General features: G+C 40.5%; 1 protein-coding gene and 1 long non-coding RNA gene across 7 annotated transcripts in view; one reads left to right on the forward strand and one right to left on the reverse strand.

Moving 5' to 3' along the window:
• The window catches only part of VSIG4 (V-set and immunoglobulin domain containing 4), a 60,000-nt gene extending 36,392 nt beyond the window's left edge, over positions 1-23,608 (forward strand). For 2 of the 6 annotated variants that reach the window (XM_072818180.1, XM_072818178.1), the window contains 2 exons: positions 1,468-1,489; positions 2,042-2,786. In XM_072818180.1, the coding sequence (XP_072674281.1) occupies positions 1,468-1,489; positions 2,042-2,279 (260 nt within the window). In that variant the 3' untranslated portion in view covers positions 2,280-2,786. Of the gene's footprint in view, positions 1-1,467; positions 1,490-2,041; positions 2,787-4,698; positions 5,141-23,414 lie in introns of those variants that run through there. The other 4 variants (XM_072818179.1, XM_072818177.1, XM_072818181.1 and 1 more) reach the window with 3 other exon arrangements.
• Positions 5,498-10,476, reverse strand: LOC140628719 (uncharacterized). The gene is made up of 2 exons (XR_012026724.1): positions 10,017-10,476; positions 5,498-7,204 (listed from the first exon to the last, which is right to left on the reverse strand). It is a non-coding gene; the product is annotated as an uncharacterized lncRNA (long non-coding RNA).
• Positions 23,609-24,068: the final 460 nt, after the last annotated feature.

The following is a 24,068-nucleotide window of genomic DNA, read 5'->3' on the forward strand; positions in this document are numbered from 1 at the left end:
GGTTTTTTTTAAGCAAATGAGTGGCATTGTGAAGGTACAGTTGTCAGGGCCATTTAACAACTGTGAGCCAACAGAGGAGGAAAAAGAGTTTGGATGTTGATTTCTACGTAAAACCTAGCTACACCTCAATGCCTTCTGCACTGGCCATTTTGCCTAACAGTAGTGTCTTTTTCTCTGCAGAAGCTCCTATTCCCAAATAACCTGGTTTACACCCTGGCTTTCTCCAGCCAAAGGCAAGAAGGGAGCCATGAATATTTCTTTCTCCTTGGTCTTAAGTATAAGCTCTGGTTTTGGCCAGTAAGCATGGCTATGACCCATGAGGCTGAACTTGAAAGTAGAGATATCTCAAGTAGCCACAAATCCAATGAATACTAAAGGAAAACCTTCTTCATAGTCTCAATGAGACTAGGTATAAACTGTAACCATATTTGATTGTTTCTCTCTCAAAAACCTTCCAAGGCTGCTCTGGGCCCAGATTATAGAAGTCAAAGTGTTGCATTCCATTAATGGTCCTCTCTTATGTACCCTATCTTCTTGACCCTCACCACTCCTTACTTTCATTTTCAGTTACTGGAGTCAAACAGGCAAATAGGCTATACACCTCATGACTTCATGCTTTTTCCCTTCTGGATTGCCTTTCCAGTATTTCTATTATTTACCTATCTATAAGAGAGATAGCCTTGAGCCATCAATTCAGTTTAACATGTAGTTACTAATTGCTTACTATGTGCCAGGCATTGGGCATATAAAAATGAAAAAGACAACACCTGTATTATGAAGAGCTACCAGGCCAATAGGGGAGGTAAGACATGGAAACACAGGGCAGTATCATAAAGTAGAGGATGTGTAGCATGCTCTGTTTGCTTTGTTCTGGTTTAATGCACACATTACCAGTTGTATTCGTGTAAAATTATAAACTATTGGAGGGCAGTACCAAAAGATATCCATCTAGTACCAGGTTATAGAGCCTTTAAACCTTCACGGAATGTAGATAGTTCTCCTTCACAGACACTAGGGAGCAATGGTGATCTACTCCAGGACCTTTCCTGGGCGCATGGTGGATGAGTGCATTTGGAAATGGCTTTGGTCATGGTCCCTGACAGATTATCTCAGCCCATTCTGCCTGTGCTCTGGCCTGGCCACCAAGTTTCCACAAAATCTCCTGAAGAACCTTTGGCAAGAGACTCCTGGTTGGAGAGTGAGTCCAGTTCCAGTGTCCTTTACCCTACCACATGAAGCAACAGTTTCAGCCCAATGTTCTGAGTCAAAGAATGTCAGAGAGGGTAGTAACCAAGTGTGCTTCCTCTTCTTCACTCTGAGAAATCTGTATTCCTGTGCTTTAATTTACCTTCCCAATACCTCCCAATTGTGGCCCTCTTCTCTGTCTCCCATTTCCTCATTTGTCCACATTTGGCCCTTGTCCACTCCCCGTGGAGAATTCTGACTTGATTCCTCCTTCTTTTTTAGAGCATGTCTATGAAGTGGCCAGGTAAGACTCCCTCTGCTCTTCCATTTTCTTTTTTGTTTTGTTTTGAGGTTTTTAATTATTTTTTGTATTTTTATTGGAGTTTGATTTGCCAACATATAGTATAACACCCAGTGCTCAACCCATCAAGTGTCCCCCTCAGTGCCTGTCACCCAGTCACCCCAATGCCCCACGCACCTCCCCTTCCACCACACCTTGTTTGTTTCCCAGAGTTATGAGTCTCTCATGGTCTGTCTCTTCCATTTTCTGAACATTTCCCTGCCCTCATTCTGTTTGTCACTGGCACGGAGGAAGAAGGGGTGGTTCAAACCCATTTCTAAGCCCAGAGGCCTTCAGGGCTGGGGCACTGCTTTCTTCCCTCTCTGAAGCACCTCTGAGATTCTTTCTTGGCTCCCTGATCACACAGGATAATGCATGTCCATCAGCCTCCTTTTCCCAGAATCCCTTGATAACAAGAGCCTAAGGGTCAGTTGGCAAGAATTGGGACAGAAGTGTGGGAAACTAAAGTCCCAACCTGAAGTCTCTTTTTATGGGTTGTGGGATCTTGAACCACAGGATACATACCAGGCAGGCCAGAAATTCTGGTGAAAACTGGAGAGTGGCCATTTTCACAAGTGGCTGCTCCAGCGAAGAGCCATCTTCCCAAACTCCAGGGAATGACTACTCTGACGATACCTGCCTGGGCCAAGAGTACCAGATCATCACCCAGATCAACAGTGACTACACTCATCTGCTGCACACAGTTTCTCCAGATTATGAGCTTTTGGCAACCAAGGATGAGAGAGTCTGCTAAAAATGCCCTGCTAAGCCAGGGTCTGCTGCCATAATTGCCTATTCAGTCCCTGTCTTCTGCATAGCTGCCTTCTCTGCTACGTCTCTCCCTGGATAACCTATCGTGTATTCCCTGCCAACACTGAGGTTTCTAAGAGTGACTGGCTTTGCTTAAAAAGTTACCATATGCACTTTTAAACAAGACTTCTGGGTCAGGCCTTAGGCCCTTCTGCTATCTCTTCTTCTGCTGCTTCTCTTTAAACACCAGCAGGAAGTTCCCATAGCACTAAGACATAGTCACCATGCCTCCAGATGTCACTCAACTTTGGCCTCTTGCCACCAGAAGACCATAAGGAAAAAACTTTGCCAGCTCAAGGGACTAGTTATGTCCAACATCACTTCCTTTTTTTTCAGGGCCAGATAGCTTTTAAGATTTTTATGTAACAGGCCAGGGTTCAGTTTTGCTCCTGAACTGTTAGTCTAGTGCTCTGATATTCTTTTAGTGTTCAATAAATATCTAATCATATCATTCTTGATTGTATTGGTCTTCTCTCAAGTACCTACTAAGTGATTAAAGTGAGACTAGTTGAGATGTTTGGAATTATAAATAAAACCTTTTCATTCTTGGTCTTTTTCTTTCCCACCCATGCCACTTTAAGTTACTTCAGAGATGGGCCCATCTGGGACATAATGAATGTTTGGCAAATTAGTACCCAGCTGCCTTCCATTCCCTCCCTTGTTACCCAGCCAACTACACCTGGATAACTCTCTTAAATCAGTTATGAAGCTGAAAATGAAGGAACCATTCTTATGTTTCTGGAGACTGTGGATGCAGAGATAAAGGGCTCCCTTTCCTTCCAAAGTATGAATATATCACCCTCAAAATTTCTACCTCCTAGAATTGTAAAATCTTTGCAGTATTTGTATTCATCATAATTTATCTCTATGCCCTGGCCTCTTATTACAATTTTGAGTAGGAGGTCAAAGCAAGGAAGTCTTTTTCCTCAAGCATAAATGGGAAATAGGAGTGTAGGTGTGTGTGTGTGTGTGTGTGTGTGTCCACCTGTGTGTGTGCATGCATGCATACAGCTTTATTTCAGTCTCTTCTATAAAGACCTTATTTAGGGTGGCTCATGACCACTTCCTTTCCCTCATATAATTCACGTCAAATCAACCTCTTTGCTCTTCACGGAAGCTGTTTTTGCCACTTTGGGTTCCAGTGTGGTCCCAATGTCAGCTCAGTTTCACCAGGAACTTCTCCCCTTTGGTATGATTACAGAAATCAAAATAGTACAAAGAAATGAACAAGATGGAATCCTCTAATTCAACACCACCAACCTGCCAAGTCCATGGTCTAAACCTCAAAGTTTTCCTCATGCCCATATGCCAGATTCACATTGTTGGTGAAAGGAGCAACTTATTTTTCCCCACCCATCATGCTTACAAGCCTCTGAAACAGGAACCCACCGAGTGGAAACTTCAGCTTCCTTCATGAAACAGCCATGTCCAGATCCCACACCCTCAGGGAAAAAATTATCTCTTCCCACTACCCTTAAAGAAAGGAATGACTGGGGTTAGAAAGAGAATCCTAATTACATGTCCACTGGTAAAAGGAGCCCCAATCCCAGGGATATTCTCTTGACAACCCCATAGAACCTATGGACCTCCATGGATTCTCTTGTCTCCAAAGGCTTAGAGATTATTGATTTTAATTCTCCCATATTACACTTGAGGAAATAAAGCCTAGAAAGGAGCAGTAACAGTCAAACATCACACACATCAAGTCAGTGGTAGAACAGAGACCATAAAACAGGTCTGTGAACTCCTAGGAGCATATTCATTGCAGCAGAAAACTTCTGGGTATCATCTTTGACCAAAAACGAATATTCTTTTCCATATAAGACAAGCCAGGAAGAGAGTCCTAGGTATAGGACTAGCCCAAAGCTACAGTGTTGGCTAAACAAACATGAGAGGAAAACATAGAATTGTCTTCAGCAGATGGCTAGTGAGGGAAAGCTGGAATAGGAGATCCTCAAAAGAGAGAGAAGATATGATGTCCCTCTGTGGCAGTTTCCCAAGTATTGGCCAAGAGATTTCACCACTTTTCCACAGAGAAATATTCATGTTGCTTTCAATTATTTGTTATGTAACATGTCTTAACTAGATGCACCTGTGTATTTATCTTGGAGTGTATTAGCTAGATAATTTTCAGTAGAACTGGTTTCAAAAATTTGTAATGCTGATGCAAATAATATATATATATATATATATATATATATATATATACTGAATATATACTGAAATATATATTTCCTGAATCTATTTATTTATTTTTGTGTATATTATTTTTCTAGGGCTGCCATACAAAGCACCACAAATTAGGTGGCTTAAAACAATAGAAATGAATTTCTCCTGTTCATACACATTTCCAACATTTCTAGGGCCTTGCCACGTTCTGTCTGGAGCCTGCAGAGGAATCCTTGCTTCTCCATAACTGTGAGAAATTTGAGGACAAATTTGAGGTTCCCTGGTTGCAGCTGCAGAACCACCGTCTCTGCCTCCACCCTCTCACGAAGCCCTCCATGTCTCCATCTGACTGTCTTATTACAAACACACTAGTCAATTGAATTAGGAGGCCACCCCACACTGTCATCATCTCATCTTTACTAATTACATCTTAGCACCCCATTCCCAAATAAGGTCACTTTCTTAAGTCCTGAGTTCTACAACTATAAGGTATTTTCTTTTGGAAGATACAATTTAATCTAGGATATAGGGGAAGAAGAATCCTTTCCAAGATGCTTGTAATTGTTAATTTTTTAAAACATAGTTGCTTTGCACTGAAATGAAACCTAATAAAATAAACATTAAGACCATAAAAAAGAGATGGCCTATAGGAAAAAAAAATTCCATGATGAGATAGGCATGAGAAATGCTACCTTCTACAGCTCTCTATTGGATATTTCCAATACAACATAGAATATTAAAAGCTCTGAAAATCCTGCTATAAAGCACCTGTATTACTTTGAGTTATCAAATAATTCCAAAACATATTTGCCCTCTGGGTCTACTTTTTTTTGCCCTTCTTCTCCAGCCCTTGACCCTATTTCTCAGGAGGAAACCCCTCAATCTTGATTCTTACCTCACATATCCTACAGAATTATGATGACTACGGTTTAATTTTATTCACAAAATTCCTGGACGGCATTTTGACCCAAAACCAAGAATAATGATCTAGTATGAAGTCAATCAATCAGTAAACATTTATTATTTTCTGTACCCAGAATATTGAGCTACATGCTGGAGTGGAGATTGAAAGGGAAGATAGCAATCAAGGAAACATAGTGTTGTCTTCACAATTTAGTGGGGACTTCAAAAATAACCCCTGGAAAAGTCTGCTAATATTTCAAGAGGTGCTATTGGGCAATAGGAGAAGGTTCCTCAAAGAGTTAAAAATAGAACTGCCCTACAACCCAGCAATTGCACAGCTGGGGATTTACCCCAAAGATTCAGATGCAGTGAAACACCAGGACACCTGCACCCCAATGTTTATAGCACCGATGTCCACAATAGCCAAACTGTGGAAGGAGCCTCGGTGTCCATCAAAAGATGAATGGATAAGGAAGATGTGGTATATGTATACAATGGAATATTACTCAGCCATTAGAAATGACAAATACCCACCATTTGCTTCAACATGGATGAAACTGGTAAGTATTGTGCTGAGTGAAGCAAGTAAATCAGTGAAGGACAAACATTATATGGTCGGTCTCATTTATTTGGGAATATAAAAAATAGTGAAATGGAATAAAGGGGAAAGGAGAGAAAATGAGTGGGAAATATCAGTGAGGGTGACAGAACATGAGAGACACCTAACTCTGGAAAACGAACAAGGTGTGGTGGAAAGGGGGTTGGGGTGACTGGGTAATGGGCACTGAGGGGGGCACTTGATGGGATGAGCCCTGGGTGTTATGTTATATGTTGGCAAATTGAACTCCAATAAAAAAGAAAAGAAAAGGACCAAGGCAAGGAGTGTTTGAATGAAAAAGAAGAAAATATAGGTTAACTTTCAAAGGTCCTTGGGGAGACTGGACTTTGGCTAGGCCAGAATAATGAGAAATAATTGAATAGGCAGAAAACAATGGAGAAAGTATTACCAGAAGGAAAAAAGACATGAGGACAAGGTAAAAGATAGATAAGTTCAAAATGTGTTTAGAAGCCCAGGCTGAGGGGGATCCCTGGGTGGCTCAGCGGTTTAGCGCCTGTGTTCAGCCCGGGCATGATCCTGGAGTCCCGGGATTGAGTCCCACGTTGGGCTCCCTGCATGGAGCCTGCTTCTCCCTCTGCCTGTGTCTCTGTGTCAATCTCTCTCTCTCTCTCTCTCTCTGTCATAAATAATTTTTTAAAATTAAAAAAAAAGCCCAGGCTGAGTTTCAGAAAAGTGGGTTTCTAAGCTCTGTCATGAAGCTTGTGTAAAAATTTTGGTGTTCTTATTGGGAGACTCTGTAGGAGGAATGTGAATAAAGAAAATATATATCAAAGAGTACTTCCATCCCTGGGCCCTATATACCTTTTCAAGACCATTATATCCCCCTCAGGCTCTGACAATGTAGAAACAGTCCAGGGCTATAGCTTCAAGAGTTGCCTTACTTTTCCCCTGGCAACATCAGGGTACTTCAGTTCCCTCAAAGTCACTGAAAATAACTTATGAGAGCTTAGTTCATGTTTGGCGAGTGATCTTTTATCCAGCTGGCAGTTTATTTGTTGTATCCCAACTCTTCTGGCCTGGAGCTGTTAGGCATGTGCCGCACTTGGGGTATTTGACAAACTGACACTCTTCCACATGGAGTGTCTAACTCAGCTTGTCAAATACACGGAGTGTGGCACTGCAGGAGGCCAGGCCAGGGGTTTCAGTAGGAATGCAAGATCTTCCTGGGAGATGTGGCCCTGGAGGGAAAGAAAGAAAAAGGAGTCACACCTTGAGCCCCAGAGAAACTGCAGAGGCAAGGGACTAGCCTGAATATAATAGGGAAGTGAGCAAAATAAGCATAAGGCTCCCAACCAGAAGATGAATCCTAAAAGAAGGCCCAGTTGGGACTGTAGATGAGGCCCCAGTGCCCAGACAGGGGTCCTCAGGCCTGATAGCTGTGGCATTTCTTGGGGTTCCAAGCTTCAGTGGGTTCCTATATGCAGTAGGGAGAGAATTTGGTCATTGTCCTGCCTCTCTGACCTCAGGAAAGCACCAGGCCCCAGAGTCAGTGTCCATGGCCCCCCTTCCCAACCCTCCCACAGTCTTGTGGCTATAAACATAGACTTTGAGGTTAAACATGGACTTGACTTTGATTCTACCATTAAGTAGCTAGGAAACCTCAGTAAATTATTTCATGTCTCTGAGCTCCAGTTTTCCACATCCACAAAATGGGTATGAGTACCTACCTAATAAGTTATTGTGAAAATTGCATGAGGTAATATATGTAAAGCCTTTAGTTCAGTATTTGATACATAACAAATGTTCAAAAAATTTAAGTTGTGCTACAAAAAGGAAAGCAAGAGCCATTGACAATTGATTTAACAGAGTCAGAACTGATGAAACAGTAATACTTCATGGCCTCAGCCCTGCCTAACATGGTCTCCCTTGTACTATCAGGACTAAAGAATGACAGCTATAAAATGACTATCATCTATTCTTACCCACTCATATTATAAATGAGAAAATGAAGGTTCATATTGAGGAAGAGAGTTGCTAACAGTTATACAAGTTGTTCACAGTTTGGGCTGTGGTCTATATCACCCCATTGTACCTTTCAGCTTTCCTCATTGGTTATTTTACCTCTCTATCCTATATATCTCTCAGATAAAAGGGAGACACATCTATAAGGATGGAAAAAGACAAATGGTAGACTTGACAGTGAGGCACTGGGATCTTTCCACCCACAGCCATTAGGGAAATAAGGAAGCTGCCAGCAGCATGGTTACATCTTGAATTTCTAGAGGAGTTCCCTTGGTAACACCCATATCCTGCTGATAAAAATTCCAGGTTATCTGTGCAAATGCTTCACCCTCCCTACTGTGGCAACTGATCTGTGACAAAGTAGGTGACCTATATTAAATTCTGGCATGACAAGTGTCAAACATTATAAGATTGTCAGGAATAGAAAACCACCCCATGAGGTCAGAATGCCCTGTCTCAGCTAAGACAAGGCAGAGAGACTTGTCTTTAGGAAAAAAAAGAATTTAAAAAACTTAACTCTTTTAGCTGATGAGGGAGTGACATGCTTCTCCAATTTGATATGTAGGAGTGACTTTGAATATAAGGTTGTAAACAGTTTTTCCCATCCCCTCATTTCCCTTACCTATTCAGTCCACCTCAAGTCAACTAGAAGTGTGGTTCTTTTAGCCAAAGCAGCAATCTTAGTCACCATATATGGTATAGTGGGAAAAATCAGACAAACTTGGATTCTAATGATGCCTTGAGTACCAACTACCCAATCATAGCTTTGGGTAAGCCTTTCTTTGAGCTTCAGTTGTCTTCTCTGGAAATGGGGACAAAAAAGACTTACCTGGCAGAATTGTTAGGCAAGTGTTCAGTGAGCTCTCCAGAGCTTCCCATATGGCTCAGTCCCTGGAGCTATGGGTGGAGGCCAGCCAAGAAAGCTGATTAATAGAGTTTGAGTTCAGGAAGGCAAGACAGAAAGAACTGGACTGATGCCTTTTATTTCATCATCTTCATTGGCTACCAGCTCCAGTGGGAAGACCTGGATAAACTGGAGATGTCCGCAGCCTCCTGAAAGCCCTTTCTAACTTAATTAAAAAGAGAGAAAAATATGAAGTAGCTTAAGATTCCTTCTTATTACACTCAAACTTGAAGAGCCTTATAGACCGTGTCACCTCAATATTAATAGAAGGAAGTTAGTGGCTGAGCTGAAACCAGATAGGTTTTATTTCCACTCTTGATGTTCTAGTCCATGTGTCTTTAAAGAGTGTATATAAGAAAAATAGGTTCAGCTGAAAAAGACTGGTCAGACCCCATAGGAAGAAGATGTAAATATCTACAGAGAGATATTAAGGAATTCTGAAAGCTCTTCTCTTGGTCTGTCATACTACACAAAACATTATTTGTCCCCTGATCTATCCTGGCAGGGTTAACACAGCAAGCGGCAGGACTTGCCCTGCATCTGATCCAGTTGGGCCTCCTCATACATACAAGAGGAAGTATGGAATTGTTTGTAGGCATGGTTCATGCCTGCATTCATCCCCACCCAGAGATATTTACTCAGCATCACTCTTATGTCTTGTCTCAACGGGGGGTGTGTGTGACAACTATCAAAATAAGGGATATAAAAACTAAAAGAGTCTCTATATGCTATCCATCTAATATTTCCCCTCCTCTTCTTTGCAGAAGAGGCCAAAAAGTGAGACTTAGTATGGAAAGATGACTTGCTCAAAGATACATAGTAGGTAAATGGCAAAATCAGGACTGCTACTCAAACTTCCTGACCCCTGAGTCCAGAGCACATGCCACTTCCATGTGACTATCTCCTAAATAGCCTGTTTGAGAAAGACATGTCATCCTCCCTGCTTACTATTAGAAATATTGAGATAAAAAACCAATGGGAACCTTCTTCCCACCCACCCTTGACCCAGGATCCCTGAGGAAAGTACAAGAAGAATGGGGTAGGCAGGTCCAAGCCACCTTTGGTAGCCAGAGACACTGTCCAAGTTTGGAAATCCAAATAGAGAGGACAAATGGATAGTATACCTGTTACTGGAGTGATGCCTTGGTCTCAGAGGAGGCAAAGGTTCCATGGTGATAAGCCAAACTGCAGAGGCCAGAGGTGACTGGGCTTTTTGCCTGGAACAGAAAGGCTGTGTGTTTTGAAGGGCTTTTAGTGTCTTCAAGAGGAAACAGAAATGAGGAAGATAAGGCTGAGGTTAGCCAACGGAAATCTGGGTACAAAATGACAAAACAGTGTTGTGAAAGGGTCCACTACTGCAGCAACAGTCCTCACGGTCATGTTCCCTCCAACCCTGCCAACTTGTAGCTAACCTTCTGGTTCTCCAAGCTGCAAAGAGTTGAAATAGAAAACCTCTCGCTGTCTCAGGTTCTACCTATGGGCTAGGAGATGTCTCTGATGTTAATGATGGAATCCGGAGATGTCACAGTTGAGACATTATCAAATGAAATGCCACATTGTCAAAATTGAGAAACAGATCCTCTGAGAGATGAAAGAAAAAGGCTGATATCAAAAAGTGAATTAGTGGCATAGATGAAATTTAAATCCACTTCTATCAACTCCAAAGCGTGGATTCTCTCACTGTCAGTATATACCCCCTGGTCCTGAAATATCCTTTGTACTTCCCCCTTGACACATCTTCTCACCTGGGACAGCTACATAATTTGCAGGGCCTAGTGAAAAATGAAAGTGAGGGGCCTCCTATTAAAAAATATAGAATTTAAGAATGGTGACAGCAGAACGTTAACCCCTCCTTGTGTGGGGTCTTTTTTAAGATTTTATTTATTTATTCATGAGAGACACAGAGAGAGAGGCAGAGACATAGGCAGAGAGAGAAGCAGTCTCCACACAGGAAGCCTGATGTGAGACTCTATCCTGGGACTCCAGGATCATGCTGTGGGCCGAAGGCAGATGCTCAACTGCTAGCCACCCAGACATCCTGTGTGGGGTCTTCCTAAGCATGGAGACCTGGGAAATTTTATAGATCACATGGCTACAAAGCTGGCTCTACTGGCACAGCTCTGACCACAGATCATATTTTGGCATCCAGCAGCTTACAAAAGGAAAGAAAGGAGGAAAGTCACATCTATTAATAAGATTACATGCTTTACATGTGTTATCTCATTTAATCATCAACTCTCTGGCATATTCCCATCCCTATGAGAGGATGAAGAAACTGAGGCTCACAGAAGTAAAATGACTTGCCTATAAACACAAAACTAAGAAAAAAATGGAGAAAACAGAATTTGCACTCAATTCTTTTTTACTCCAAATGTTAAGCATTTTCCACCCTCCCATACTGGCTACAAGGAGAGAAGAAAGTAGTTGACCTTGAAAGTAAAATATGATGCCAGACCCTTAAATGCAATTGTGACTTTCAGACTTCATTAAAAGTGTGAGAAGAGGGATCCCTGGGTGGCGCAGCGGTTTGGTGCCTGCCTTTGGCCCAGGGCGTGATCCTGAAGACCTGGGATCGAATCCCACGTCGGGCTCCCGGTGCATGGAGCCTGCTTCTCCCTCTGCCTGTGTCTCTGCCCCTCTCTCTCTCTCTCTCTGTGACTATCATAAATAAATAAAAAATTTAAAAATAATAAAAAAAATAAAAGTGTGAGAAGAAAGTGAGTGACTTCCTAGCACCATGTGTTTATGTGTTTGCAATCCTTGGGAAGTTCCCATTTGCAGCCTGGGAGACATTGGATTACCATTATGCAGTGTTCTACATCATGAATCCTGATGACATGGCAGAAAGGAGTGGCAATTTTTCAATGCTTTTAGGATATACTTGTGATTGTTTTCAAAGATTGCAGTTTTCAAGTTCCAGTCCATAGCATAAGTAAGATCCTGGGCAGTGCTCAAGCCCTGGTGAATAATCTATCCAAGCTACATACAGTCTTACAAATTCAAGTTTAAGAGAAAAGACTATGTGCGAGGAGCCAGGAGTCTTGTGCTCCAGTCCTAGATCCGTTAGCTCTGTTTCCTCCCTTAGCTTTGGTTTTCCCTTTAATCAACAGAAACTGGACTAGATGATCTTAGTGGCCTCTCCAACTTAAATATTCCCTGGTGGCTTCTTTATAAACCTCTCTATCCCTGCTTCTCCCTCACTGTGGGCTTCCTTGCGGTCACAGGGTCCAGAGACTGTAGGGACAGATTGAGATAGAGATTCAGTTGCAGTCACACTACTCTGCAGAAACTTCCTTCTACCAGAATAATTTACTGGCTTAGTCCTTAAGACCAGTTTCCCCAGATATGGCTTCTAGAAAGATTCAGTTCCTTTTTATATTTGGTTTCTGACTAAAGCTTGGGGTGGAGCCAGGATTGCCCTGTGGGCATTTTCCTAGGGAGGGACTCCCTTCTTTCTACTAACTCCACAGAGATTGAATAAATTCATCTGCCCACTCTTTTCTTCCCCTCACCTATGAGTAATCTACTGGCTTTTTAACAGAAGCCTTCTGGAGACGATGTTTTTACCTAAAGTACTAATTGATAGTGGTCGCTTTGAACCATATAGTATGTCCATGAAAGAGAGCATTAGGACCCAGGAGAACCTGAAAATCATGCCATCTATGCAGAAGACCTGAATTAGAGTAAAAACATTAGGATCCTCCAAATTACTCTTCACCTCACAAGCACAAAGCATGCTGGGAAGGGCCCACTGTACAGCAATAGCACACAGGGAACTTTCTTCTAAGTCTGTTGTCCAACCAAAAGACACACAATTCTCTCATTTTGGATGTTTTTTGACTTAGCTAAACCTATTAAGGGGGAAGAGGAAGAAGAGAGTTGGGTGAGGAGAGCTGTTAGTCAGTGCTGGAGTCCCACACTATAGACACATTCATTTATTCACTCAGTACTGGAATAGAACAACAGAATTTTGAGTCAGAGTCATTGTGTCTTGGACTGTAGGTTTTAGCCTGTGAGTTATAGACCCACCTCTATAAATTATTAATTATATGTCTTTGAAAAATCATGCACAGCCTTCTGGAACCTCAGTTACCACATCATATTTAGGTATTCCTGGGCAGGCACGTACCCAAGGAATTGTGTTTTTCTTCAGTGTGAGATAAGTAATTTGACAGAAGTACAAAGTGGTGTCAAAAGAGTGTGACTGTTCCAGGGCAGGGGGCAAGGAGGTAGTTCTTGGAAAAGTAGGATTTTAGCTAGATTTTAAAAGATAGAGAAAATAATTATGCTCATTGTCTCTGAAAAGCTTTCTCTGATGACCCTTCTCCCAGTGAAAATAATTGCTCCCTGCAGTGCTTGCCTCTAGTGTCAAAACCTGTTCGTACTATACTTATGTGTTTATATCTCCCGGAAGACCAAAGCTGCCAAAAGTAGGAATCATGTCTGACCCCTTCCTTTCTTTACAGTGCCAGACATGAGATAGTTACCCCAGAACTGCAAGTTGAATAAATGAATGTGTAAGTGCATTTAGCAAAGAAGGAATCCTTATAGCCCAAGTCACCCACATTCCTTAGCTTACCTTATCTCCATGAAGGCCTCCCTTTAACTTCAAGTTTATTTCCCTGCTCATTTAATCCCACCTCTTATTGGAAGCCTGTCAAGAAAGGCTCCAAGAACAATTGCAAAGCTGAAGCCACTTCTTGTGCAAGAGGCCAGTATATACACACTCCACCTTAACCCCGGTGGTTCCTTGTACATATGATTGCACCGGAGCTTCCTCTGAAAAGAAATCAAAGGCTGATGCAATCTATAGGGAACCACCTGCCAGGATGGAAAAACTTCATATATACTTGGGCCTGGAGACAGGATATTTACTGTGATGTTCCCCACAAGTCCAGTGACATTGACAAGAAAAGTGACAGCAATTGACCTACCAACTACAGTTCAACTTTATTCAACAAGGATGTGTGGAGCACTTACTGGCTGCAAAGCTCTGTGCTTGGCACCAAGGGGAAAATAAATATACAAAAGACCAGTAATATACATCTAATAGAATATGATGTGACCTATAAATTTTCTAATAGCTACATTAAAATTTGAAAAATAAATAGGTGAAAGTAATTTTGATAATAGATTTTATTTAACCCAATGCATCCAAAATATTATCTTAACCTATAAGCAATGTAAAAATTTATTAAAGAGATATTTTACATTCTTTGAAATGTAATGTGCATTTTATACTTACAGTACATCACAATTTGGACTAGCCATGTTTCCAGTCCAATTGTCACATGTAGCTAGTAGCTAATTGGACAGCACATGTATAAAATGTGGTCCCTTCCCTCAAGGAATTTACAGCCTAGTCTAGGAGCCAGAATAATAAATAAGTATGTACAAGTAACAGCTACTATAGTGAAGGTGCACGTATGGAAAAAAGAACTTCACCGGAAGTTAAGAGTCTGAGCTACAGTCTTTCCTCTGTCACTGGTTCTTTGTGTTATGTTGAGTAAATCCCCCTCTTTCTAAGGGCCTCCATATTTCCATCTCTACAACGAGACTGGACTAGATTTTTTTCATTGAACAAATATATGTTGAATGTTTTCTAAGTATCAAGGCATGGCACAAGGCACTCAGGATACAGAGATGAACAAGGCACATAACAATGCTTGCTTTCTCGATATTTGCAATGTAGTGGAAAGTAATTATTAAACAAACAGTCGTGGGTAAATATGACAAGAAAGTGGGAAGCACAGAGAGCTGGGAGAACACGTGACAAGAAAAACATAATCCACCAGGCTTGGATAGGTCAAGTAAACCTCTCAAAAGAAGTAATCTTTGATGGCTGTCTGCAGAATGAGAAGAAGTGAACCACGTGAATAATTGGTGAACTATCATTCCAAGCAGAAGAAGCAGAATATGTAAAGACTCTGTGATGGCAAAGAATGTGTTATATTCCAGGAATACAAGGAGACTCAAGTGGCCTAGAATTAAGTGAGCAAAGGAAAGAATAACTCAAAAGAACAGTAGTAGAGAGGTAAGCAGGGGGCCAAAGTGGGAAACGTCTTATAAACTACGTTGAGGATCTGAAATGTATCCAATGAGTCATGGATAGCCAGATAAGGTACAGATGATGCAGTGTTCTTTCATCTCTAAGATAAGAAAATAGAAACTAGAACTAGAATGCTAGAACTTGGTTTAGCATTGATTTAGAAGGCAGTTAATTCCTACATACTTCTCTCTAGGGTTAGTTACCATGACACTTTTCCTTAATGTTCTTGTCCTATATTTGCATATATCTGTTTCTATAGGCTCATCTAAAGAGTGTCAACCACCATAATTTGTATGGCAATAAGTAGTTTAGAATCCCAAATTTATAACCTGAACTTCTCTAACCGAAAAGCAGATGTTATGATGTAGATGGTCAAATGTCTCTTACTGTTAAAGAAGGTCACAACTATGTTAAGTGGGAAATAAAAATATCAAAGATGCTCAAAATGGGCTCTTGCCTGGTTACAAGTATTTCAGGTCATCCTGTGAGACCTTGTGCTATACTTGGGCCTGGAGACAGGATATTGGACAAAAGGATTGAGCTTGCAGTTCAAAGACCTGACTTTGAATTACAATTTACCACTTTCCAGCTGTAGGGGCTTGGGTAAATTACTAATATTTTTGACTATCCATTTCCCTATTTCAAAATTGAGGCAAGAAATAGGTACCTCATGGGATTTTAGGAAAGGGATATACCTGAGAACTTTTGTCAAAACTAAATAATACAAGGTAAGAACCCCAAAGACTACAGATTTCACAATAAGGGACACTGCTCCTCTATTCTCAGTTCTAGGAAGAATAAGAAGTAAAAAAATGGAAGTGAAAAGGGTTTTTTTAGTGTTTATTATACTAAATATTCTCATATCCATTATATCACTTATTCTTCTCAATAACCCTACAGAATAGGAATCATTCCTATGTCAAAAATTAGGGCACAGAAATTCAAAGACATTAAATAATTTCCCCCAAAGTCCCATATTTACTGAGATTCAGACTTTTATTGGCTATACCCCTAAAAAGGCATGAGAGGGGCTACTCAAGAACTCAACATTTCCTTTGGCTCCTTAAAAACTTGCAGGCCAGCCACTCCTTCAGCCTTATAGAAAAAGGAGTCATTCTATGAGATTACAAGCTCTATGAGAGCAACAACAATGTCTGTTATGCCCAATTTTTTATTAAGTTGCTATTTTTTTTCTAACTTGATTTTGGGAGTTCTTTACATATTAGAGAATTTTTCTATTTATTTTTTTAATAATAAATTTATTTTTTGTTGGTGTTCAATTTGCCAACACACAGAATAACACCCAGTGCTCATCCCATCAAATGCCCGCCTCAGTGCCTGTCACCCATTCACCCGCACCTCCCGCCCTCCTCCCCTTCCACCACCACTAGTTCGTTTCCCAGAGTTAGGAGTCTCCCATGTTCTGTCTCCCTTTCTGATATTTCCTACCCATTTCTTCTCCCTTCCCCTCTATTCCCTTTCACTATTTATATTCCCCAAATGAATGAGACCATATAATGTTTGTCCTTCTCCGATTGACTTATTTCACTCAGCATAATACCCTCCAGTTCCATCCACGTTGAAGCAAATGGTGGGTATTTGTCATTTCTAATGGCTGAGTAATATTCCATTGTATACATAAACCACATCTTCTTTATCCATTCATCTTTTGATGGACACCGAGGCTCCTTCCAGAGTTTGGCTATTGTGAACATTGCTGCTATGAACATCGGGGTGCAGGTGTCCCAGCGTTTCATTGCATCTGTATCTTTGGGGTAAATCCCCAACAGTGCAATTTCCCTTTGTATATTATAAGAATTGCAAACATTTCCACTAGTTCATCATTTGCCTTTTGACTTTGCTTCTAGAATTTTATATTTTTGTTTATTGCCAGTGTCTTCTACCAAGCTCTTTGAGGGCAGCGATTTTAATTTATTTGCAATATCCCTAATGACTAGAAATATGCCTTGTTTATAGTAGGTACTGAATAAAAATTTACTGATGAAATATAATTCCTCCTGTTGCACAGGCCAGAAAATGAGGTGACATCTAAATACTGAATGCCATAGTCCTCCTTTCACCCTGGTTCCTGATGACCTGGAAAATGAAATTAACTAGAATTAAAGACTAATTGAAAAAAGACCTAACAAAGAGTATCAGGAGACCTGAGTTTCAGGTCCAACTGTGCCATGCCTTGTTGTATGACCTCGGGAAAGTCCCTTCTTTGCTCTAGATGGTATTTATTTTTTTAAAAAAATTATTTATTTATTCATGAGACACACACACAGAGAAGCAGAGACATAGGCAGAGGGAAAAGCAGGCTCCATGCAGGGAGCCCAATGTGGGACTCAATCCCGGGACTCCAGGATCACACCCTGGGCCAAAGACAGATGCTCAACCACTGACAAAGTCTCCACCAAAAACGAGAACTACAGACCAATATCCCTGATGAAGTCAGATGTAAAAATTCTCAACAAGACACTAGCCAATAGGATCCAACAATACATTAAGAAAATTATTCACCATGACCAAGTAGGATTTATCCCCGGGACACAAGGCTGGTTCAGCACTTGTAAAACAATCAATGTGATTCATCATATCAGCAAGAGAAAAACCAAGAACCATATGATCCTCTCATTAGATGCAGAGAAAACATTTGACAAAAGACAGCATCCATTCCTGATCAAAACTCTTCAGAGTGTAGGGATAGAGGGAACATTCCTCAACATCTTAAAAGCCATCTACGAAAAGCCCACAGCAAATATCATTCTCAATGGGGAAGCACTGGAAGCATTTCCCCTAAGATCAGGAACAAGACAGGGATATCCACTCTCACCACTGCTATTCAACATAGTACTGCCAGTGCCCGTCACCCATTCACTCCCATCCCCCGCCCTCCTCCCCTTCCAACACCCCTAGTTCATTTCCCAGAGTTAGCAGTCTTTACGTTCTGTCTCCCTTTCTGATATTTCCCACACATTTCTTCCCCCTTCCCTTATATTCCCTTTCACTATTATTTATATTCCCCAAATGAATGAGAACATATAATGTTTGTCCTTCTCCGACTGTATGTTAGTTAATTGAACACCAATAAAAAAAAAATCAACATAGTACTGGAAGTCCTAGCCTCAGCAATCAGACAACAAAAAGACATTAAAGGCATTCGAATTGGCAAAGAAGTAGTCAAACTCTCCGTCTTCACCGATGACATGATACTCTACGTAGAAAACCCAAAAGACTCCACCGCAAGATTGCTAGAACTCATACAGCAATTTGGCAGTGTGGCAGGATACAAAATCAATGCCCAGAAGTCAGTGGCATTTCTATACACTAACAATGAGACTGAAGAAAGAGAAATTAAGGAGTCAATCCCATTTACAATGGCATCCAGAAGCATAAGATACCTAGGAATAAACCTAACCAAAGAGTCCAAGGATTTATACCCTCAAAACTATAGAACACTTCTGAAAGACATTGAGGAAGACACAAAGAGAAGGAGAAATATTCCATGCTCATGGATTGGCAGAATTAGTATTGTGAAAATGTCAATGTTACCCAGGGCAATTTACACGTTTAATGCAATCCCTATCCAAATACCATGGACTTTCTTCAGAGAGTTAGAACAAATTATTTTAAGATTTGTGTGGAATCAGAAAAGACCCCGAATAGCCAGGGAAATTTTAAAAAAGAAAACCATATCTGGGGGCATCACAATGCCAGACTTCAGGTTGTACTACAAAGCTGTGGTCATCAAGACAGTGTGGTGCTGGCACAAAAAGAGACACATAGATCAATGGAACAGAATACAGAATCCAGGAGTGGACCCCCAACTTTATGGTCAACTAATACTCGATAAAGGAGGAAAGACTATCCACTGGAAGAAAGACAGCCTCTTCAATAAATGGTGCTAGGAAAGTTGGACATCCACATGCAGAAGAATGAAACTAGACCACTCTCTTTCACCATACACAAAGATAAACTCAAAATGGATGAAAGATCTAAATGTGAGACAAGATTCCATCAAAATCCTAGAGGAGAACACAGGCAACAGCCTTTTTGAACTCGGCCACAGTAACTTCTTGCAAGATACATCCACGAAGGCAAGAGAAACAAAAGCAAAAATGAATGATTGGGACTTCATCAAAAACAAAAGCTTCTGCACAGTAAAAGAAACAGTGAACAAAACTAAAGGACAACCTACAGAATGGGAGAAGATATTTGCAAATGACCTATCAGATAAAGGGCTAGTATCCAAGATCTATAAAGAACTTATTAAACTCAACAGCAAAGAAACAAACAGTCCAATCCTGAAATGGGCAAAAGACATGAACAGAAATCTCACAGAGGAAGACATAGACATGGCCAACAAGCACATGAGAAAATGCTCCACATCACTGGCTAACAGGGAAATACAAATTAAAACCACAATGAGATACTACCTCACACCAGTGAGAATGGGGAAAATTAACAAGGCAGGAAACAACAAATGTTGGAAAGGATGCGGAGAAAGGGGAAACCTTTTCACTGTTGGTGGGAATGGGAACTGGTGCAGCCACTGTAGAAAACTGTGTGGAGGTTCCTCAAAGAGTTAAAAATAGACCTGCCCTACGTCCGAGCAATTGCACTGCTGGGGATTTACCCCAAAAATACAGATGCAATGAAACACCGGGACACCTGCACCCCGATGTTCATAGCAGCAATGTCCACAATAGCCAAAGTTTGGAAGGAGCCTCAGTGTCCATCGAAAGATGAATGGATAAAGAAGATGTGGCTTATGTATACAATGGCATATTCCTCAGCCATTAGAAACAACAAATACCCACCATTTGCTTCGATGTGGATGGCACTGGAGGGAATTATGCTGAGTGAAATAAGTCAGTCGAAGAAGGACAAACATTATATGGTCTCATTCATTTGGGGAATATAAACAATAGTGTAACGGAATAAAGGGGAAAAGAGAAAAAATGAGTGGGAAATATCAGAAAGGGAGACAGAACATGAGAGACTCCTAACCCTGGAAACCGAACAAGGGGTTGTAGAAAGGGAGGTGGGCGGGGGTGGGAGTGACTGGGTGATGGGCACTGAGGGCTGCACTTGATGGTATGAGCACTGGGTGTTATTCTATATGTGGGCAAATTGAACACCAATAAAAATAAATAAATAAATAAATAAATAAATAAATAAATAAATAAATCCAAAAAAAGGAAAATTAAAAAAGTAAATAAATAAATAAGTAAATAATGAATACAAGAATATTAATTCAAAGGGACACATGCATCCGTATATCTATAGCAGCATTATTTACATTAGCCAAGATAGGGAAGCAGTGGTGTCCATTGATTGATGAATAGGTAAAGAGTATGTGATATATATATATATATCACATATATATATATTCATATATATATATGAATATCACTCAGGATAAATAAGAAATTTTATTTACAAAAACATGGATGAAGCTACAGAGTATAATGCTAAGTGAAAAGTCATAGAACGACAAATATATAATTCCATTCACATGTGGACTTTAAGAAACAAAACAAGCAAAGAAAAAGAGATAGAATTACAAGGCAAGAAACAGACTCTTAACTATAGAAAACAAACTGATGGTTATCAGAGGGGAAGTGGGTGAGGGGATGGGGAAACAGGTGGAGGGGATTAAGGAGGGCACTTGTTTTTGTTTTTGTTTTTGTTTTTAAGGAGGGCACTTGTGATGAGCACTGGGTGATTATGGAATTGTTGAATCACCATGTTGTACACCTGAAACTAATAATTCTGTATGTTAAGTATACTGGAATTAAAAGAAAATAACAAAAAAAGTGAACTTTTAGCAGGAGATTTCTAAGGTTGCAACAAGTGCCCTTCCTGCAATACTACACTACCTCTAGATGACTATCAACCCTCCAGATGACTGAACTCTTCACACTCCTTCTGATTTTTTTTACCTCCAAGCCTTTTTAAAAGAATTTTGTTTTAAATTCTAGCATAGTTAACATACAGTGTTATATTAACTTCAGGTATACAACATAGTGATTCAACAATTCCATGCATCACCCAGTACTCATCGCTACAGGTGCCCTCCTTAATCCACATCACCTATTTCACCCATCCCCCCACCCTACCTCCAAGCCTGTGAACTTCCCTACAACTTATGACTGACCCCTTCTTATCACTCAGAACTTAGCTTAAAATATCCTCTTTGTGGAATGGCTTCCCTTTCAATCCCAGCTAAAGTATCTCTCCTTACCTATTTTCCCTTACACAGTTAGAACCCTACTGATTTCCTTCCTAATACTTCCTACCATTTAGAGTAATTTATGTTTTGGTCAATTTACGTGCTTATTGCTGATCATCTCCCTAGTTCTGGACACTACATTTTGTGATTGAGAGCTCTGTAAGATAAACAAGTACTGTGTTTCATTCATAGATATATTAGCCTAGCATAGTACCTGGCACATGATAGGAGATATTAAATAAATTTAGTGAGTAAATGACTAGTGCCCTGATACAACATAAATCAGGATGAGAAGAGATGATGTTACTGGCTTCAATTTTATGATTATGCTGAAACAGAATCTGAAGACATGGAAAGGCCAAATAACAGTTAAGTTGAATGGACATCAAGCTCTAGTAACAGCAGAGCTCAGGTTCTGGCCATGGAAGGACGATTAGGTAAGGGCAATTGATCAGTAGAGTAGGAAAGAAGATGGCTCATGGCCCATATCTCTAGGCCTTGACATCCTCAAGTGTAAACCAGAAGTCATAATCTTTGACCTGCCTAAATTACCGAACTATTGTCAGATCTGATGTAATAGATGTGAAGGAAGAAAGTAGGATGGGGAGGGAACCCATGAGTGGGTGGCTTATCTGCCACCACCCCTAGCCCAGGCTTGGCCTAATGTAGCTTATGTAACCACATCCCCAGCCTTTAAATTGCAGAGTCATTGTAAAAGGGAAGTCCCAGCAGCAACAGTCTGGACTTGTAGCACATACCTCTGCAGTTGCTCAAGAATGACAGTTGGCTTTTGCATCAGTCCCTCTGTACCATTCTGCCCCCAACCCCACCCCCCTCCATACTACCTCCCCAAAACCTGTGTGGCAATTTACAGCCTAGCATTTCCCCACCACTGTGGCAATGTTCTGATCTTCCAAAGTCTCAGGAACCCTAGAGTGGTTATGGGGGTGAGAGGAACGAGGTTTTTTGTACTCCTCAACATTAGACCTGATCTATCTGGGAACATGTCTATGAGGCCATCCTATGCTCCCTTCAACTACTAACATTTTGGGGGGGTTAGGTTAATTTGACAACCTGCATTGGTCTTTTTAGGGCTCCATGTTGGAAATGTGGCTTAGATCAGTTCAGAATCCCATAACTGGTAAAACAGGCTAGAAGTTTAGGCTGAGTTGTACTTAGCTTACCTCATTCCTCTCTTGTCATCTTAATCACAGGAATCATTTTGGATGGGAAGGGGAAGACACTCATACTTAGCGAGTCCTTTTCCAATTCTTTAATTTATTCATTTAACAGACATATGAGTATTTACTTTGAGCTAGGACCCTGTCTAATGGGGAAGATAGCCAAATAAACAAACTTCCAACTAGCCCAATGTACTCATCACTATGATATGTTCAAGGGTAATATGTAATATGTTATGTTTAAGCTACAGTGGCAAAGCAGGAGTTATTAACTTACTGAGGAGAGTAGGAATAGTTTCACAAAGAAGATTTTAACTGAGATGTGAAAGACAAATAAGAGGATAGAAAGCAGCTGAAAAAAAAGGCATAATATGCACTCTAAAAGAGTATCCTATGCCAGCATGTGCAAATATGTGGATATATAAAACAGGTACATTTGGATGACTAAAATTCTATATGATTTGAATGCAAGATTTATGTTGAGGAGTGACAGGAGATAAAACTGAATAGATGGATAGGTCCACATTGCTGAAGACCTTGAATGTCATGCTCAGTTTAGAATTCATCTCCAAAACAATGGAAAGTAATTTAAGAGAATGCTAAAATCCATTCAGCACCTCCCCAAAGTATATCTTATGAACCCAGATTTCAACAACCAGTCTGAAAAATGTGCAAGTTGTTATGGGAGCAATAGGATAAAATTTTTCGACCTGAAGTTATCCTGGGAAATCTGAAATCTATGTCTACAATATTTATGATTAATATTGCCTAAAGATAGAACTGTTCATTTCTATTTCTGAATTAAAGATTTATACTGAGGAGCTTGGGTAGCTCAATCAGTAAGGCATATGCCTTCAGCTCAGGTCATGATCTCAGGGTCCTGGGATCAAGCCCTGTATGGGCTCCCTGCTCAGTAAGGAGTCTGATTCTCCCTCTCTTCTGCTCTTCCCCCTTGGTCCTTCTTTCTCTCTTTCACTCTCACAAATAAAATAAAAAATAAAAGTCTTTAAAGATCTATAAATATAAACCAAATTCTCATTTTGCTTATTCCTAGAAAGGAAGTCAAGAGCCCAAAGGTTTCTCAAGTTATCAAGTACTGACCAAAATGGAAAATGAATGTTCCTCAGGAAAGAAAAACAAGATTATGCTAGCAAGAGAACAATGGGTGGTTGCCAGGCAACCCTGAAATTCTAGGGGAAGAGTTGTAATTAGTAATTGCAATAAATATCCTTGATCCTTCGCACTCCATATCCTTTATCTCACAATATCTTATTCATGCATTTTAATTCATCTATTCTCTATTTATTTAAACCTGTGAGGTGGACTAGTTTAAGCCCAGCCTCTAAAGAACAGAGTAAAATGTTATTGGCTGAATTGTGTCTTCCCACCAAAATTCCTATACTGAAGTCTCCAGAACCTCAGAATGTAATTGTATTAGGAGATAGGGCCTTTAAAGAGTTGATTAACTCAATATATGACCATTAGGATGGGCCATAATCCAATCTGACTAGTGTCCTTCTAAGAAGAGGAAATCTGGGCACAAAAAAGTCACCTGAGATATGTGTATACAGAGAAAAGACCATGTGAGGATACAGTGAGAAGGTTGCCATCTACAAGCCAGAAAAGAAGCTGCAGGAGAAACCAAACATGACAACACCTTAATCTTGGAGTTCTAGCTTCCAAAACTATGAGAGAATAAATTTCTGGT

The sequence above is a fragment of the Canis lupus genome, chromosome X (assembly GCF_048164855.1).
Source record: "Canis lupus baileyi chromosome X, mCanLup2.hap1, whole genome shotgun sequence".
Taxonomy (NCBI): domain Eukaryota; kingdom Metazoa; phylum Chordata; class Mammalia; order Carnivora; family Canidae; genus Canis; species Canis lupus.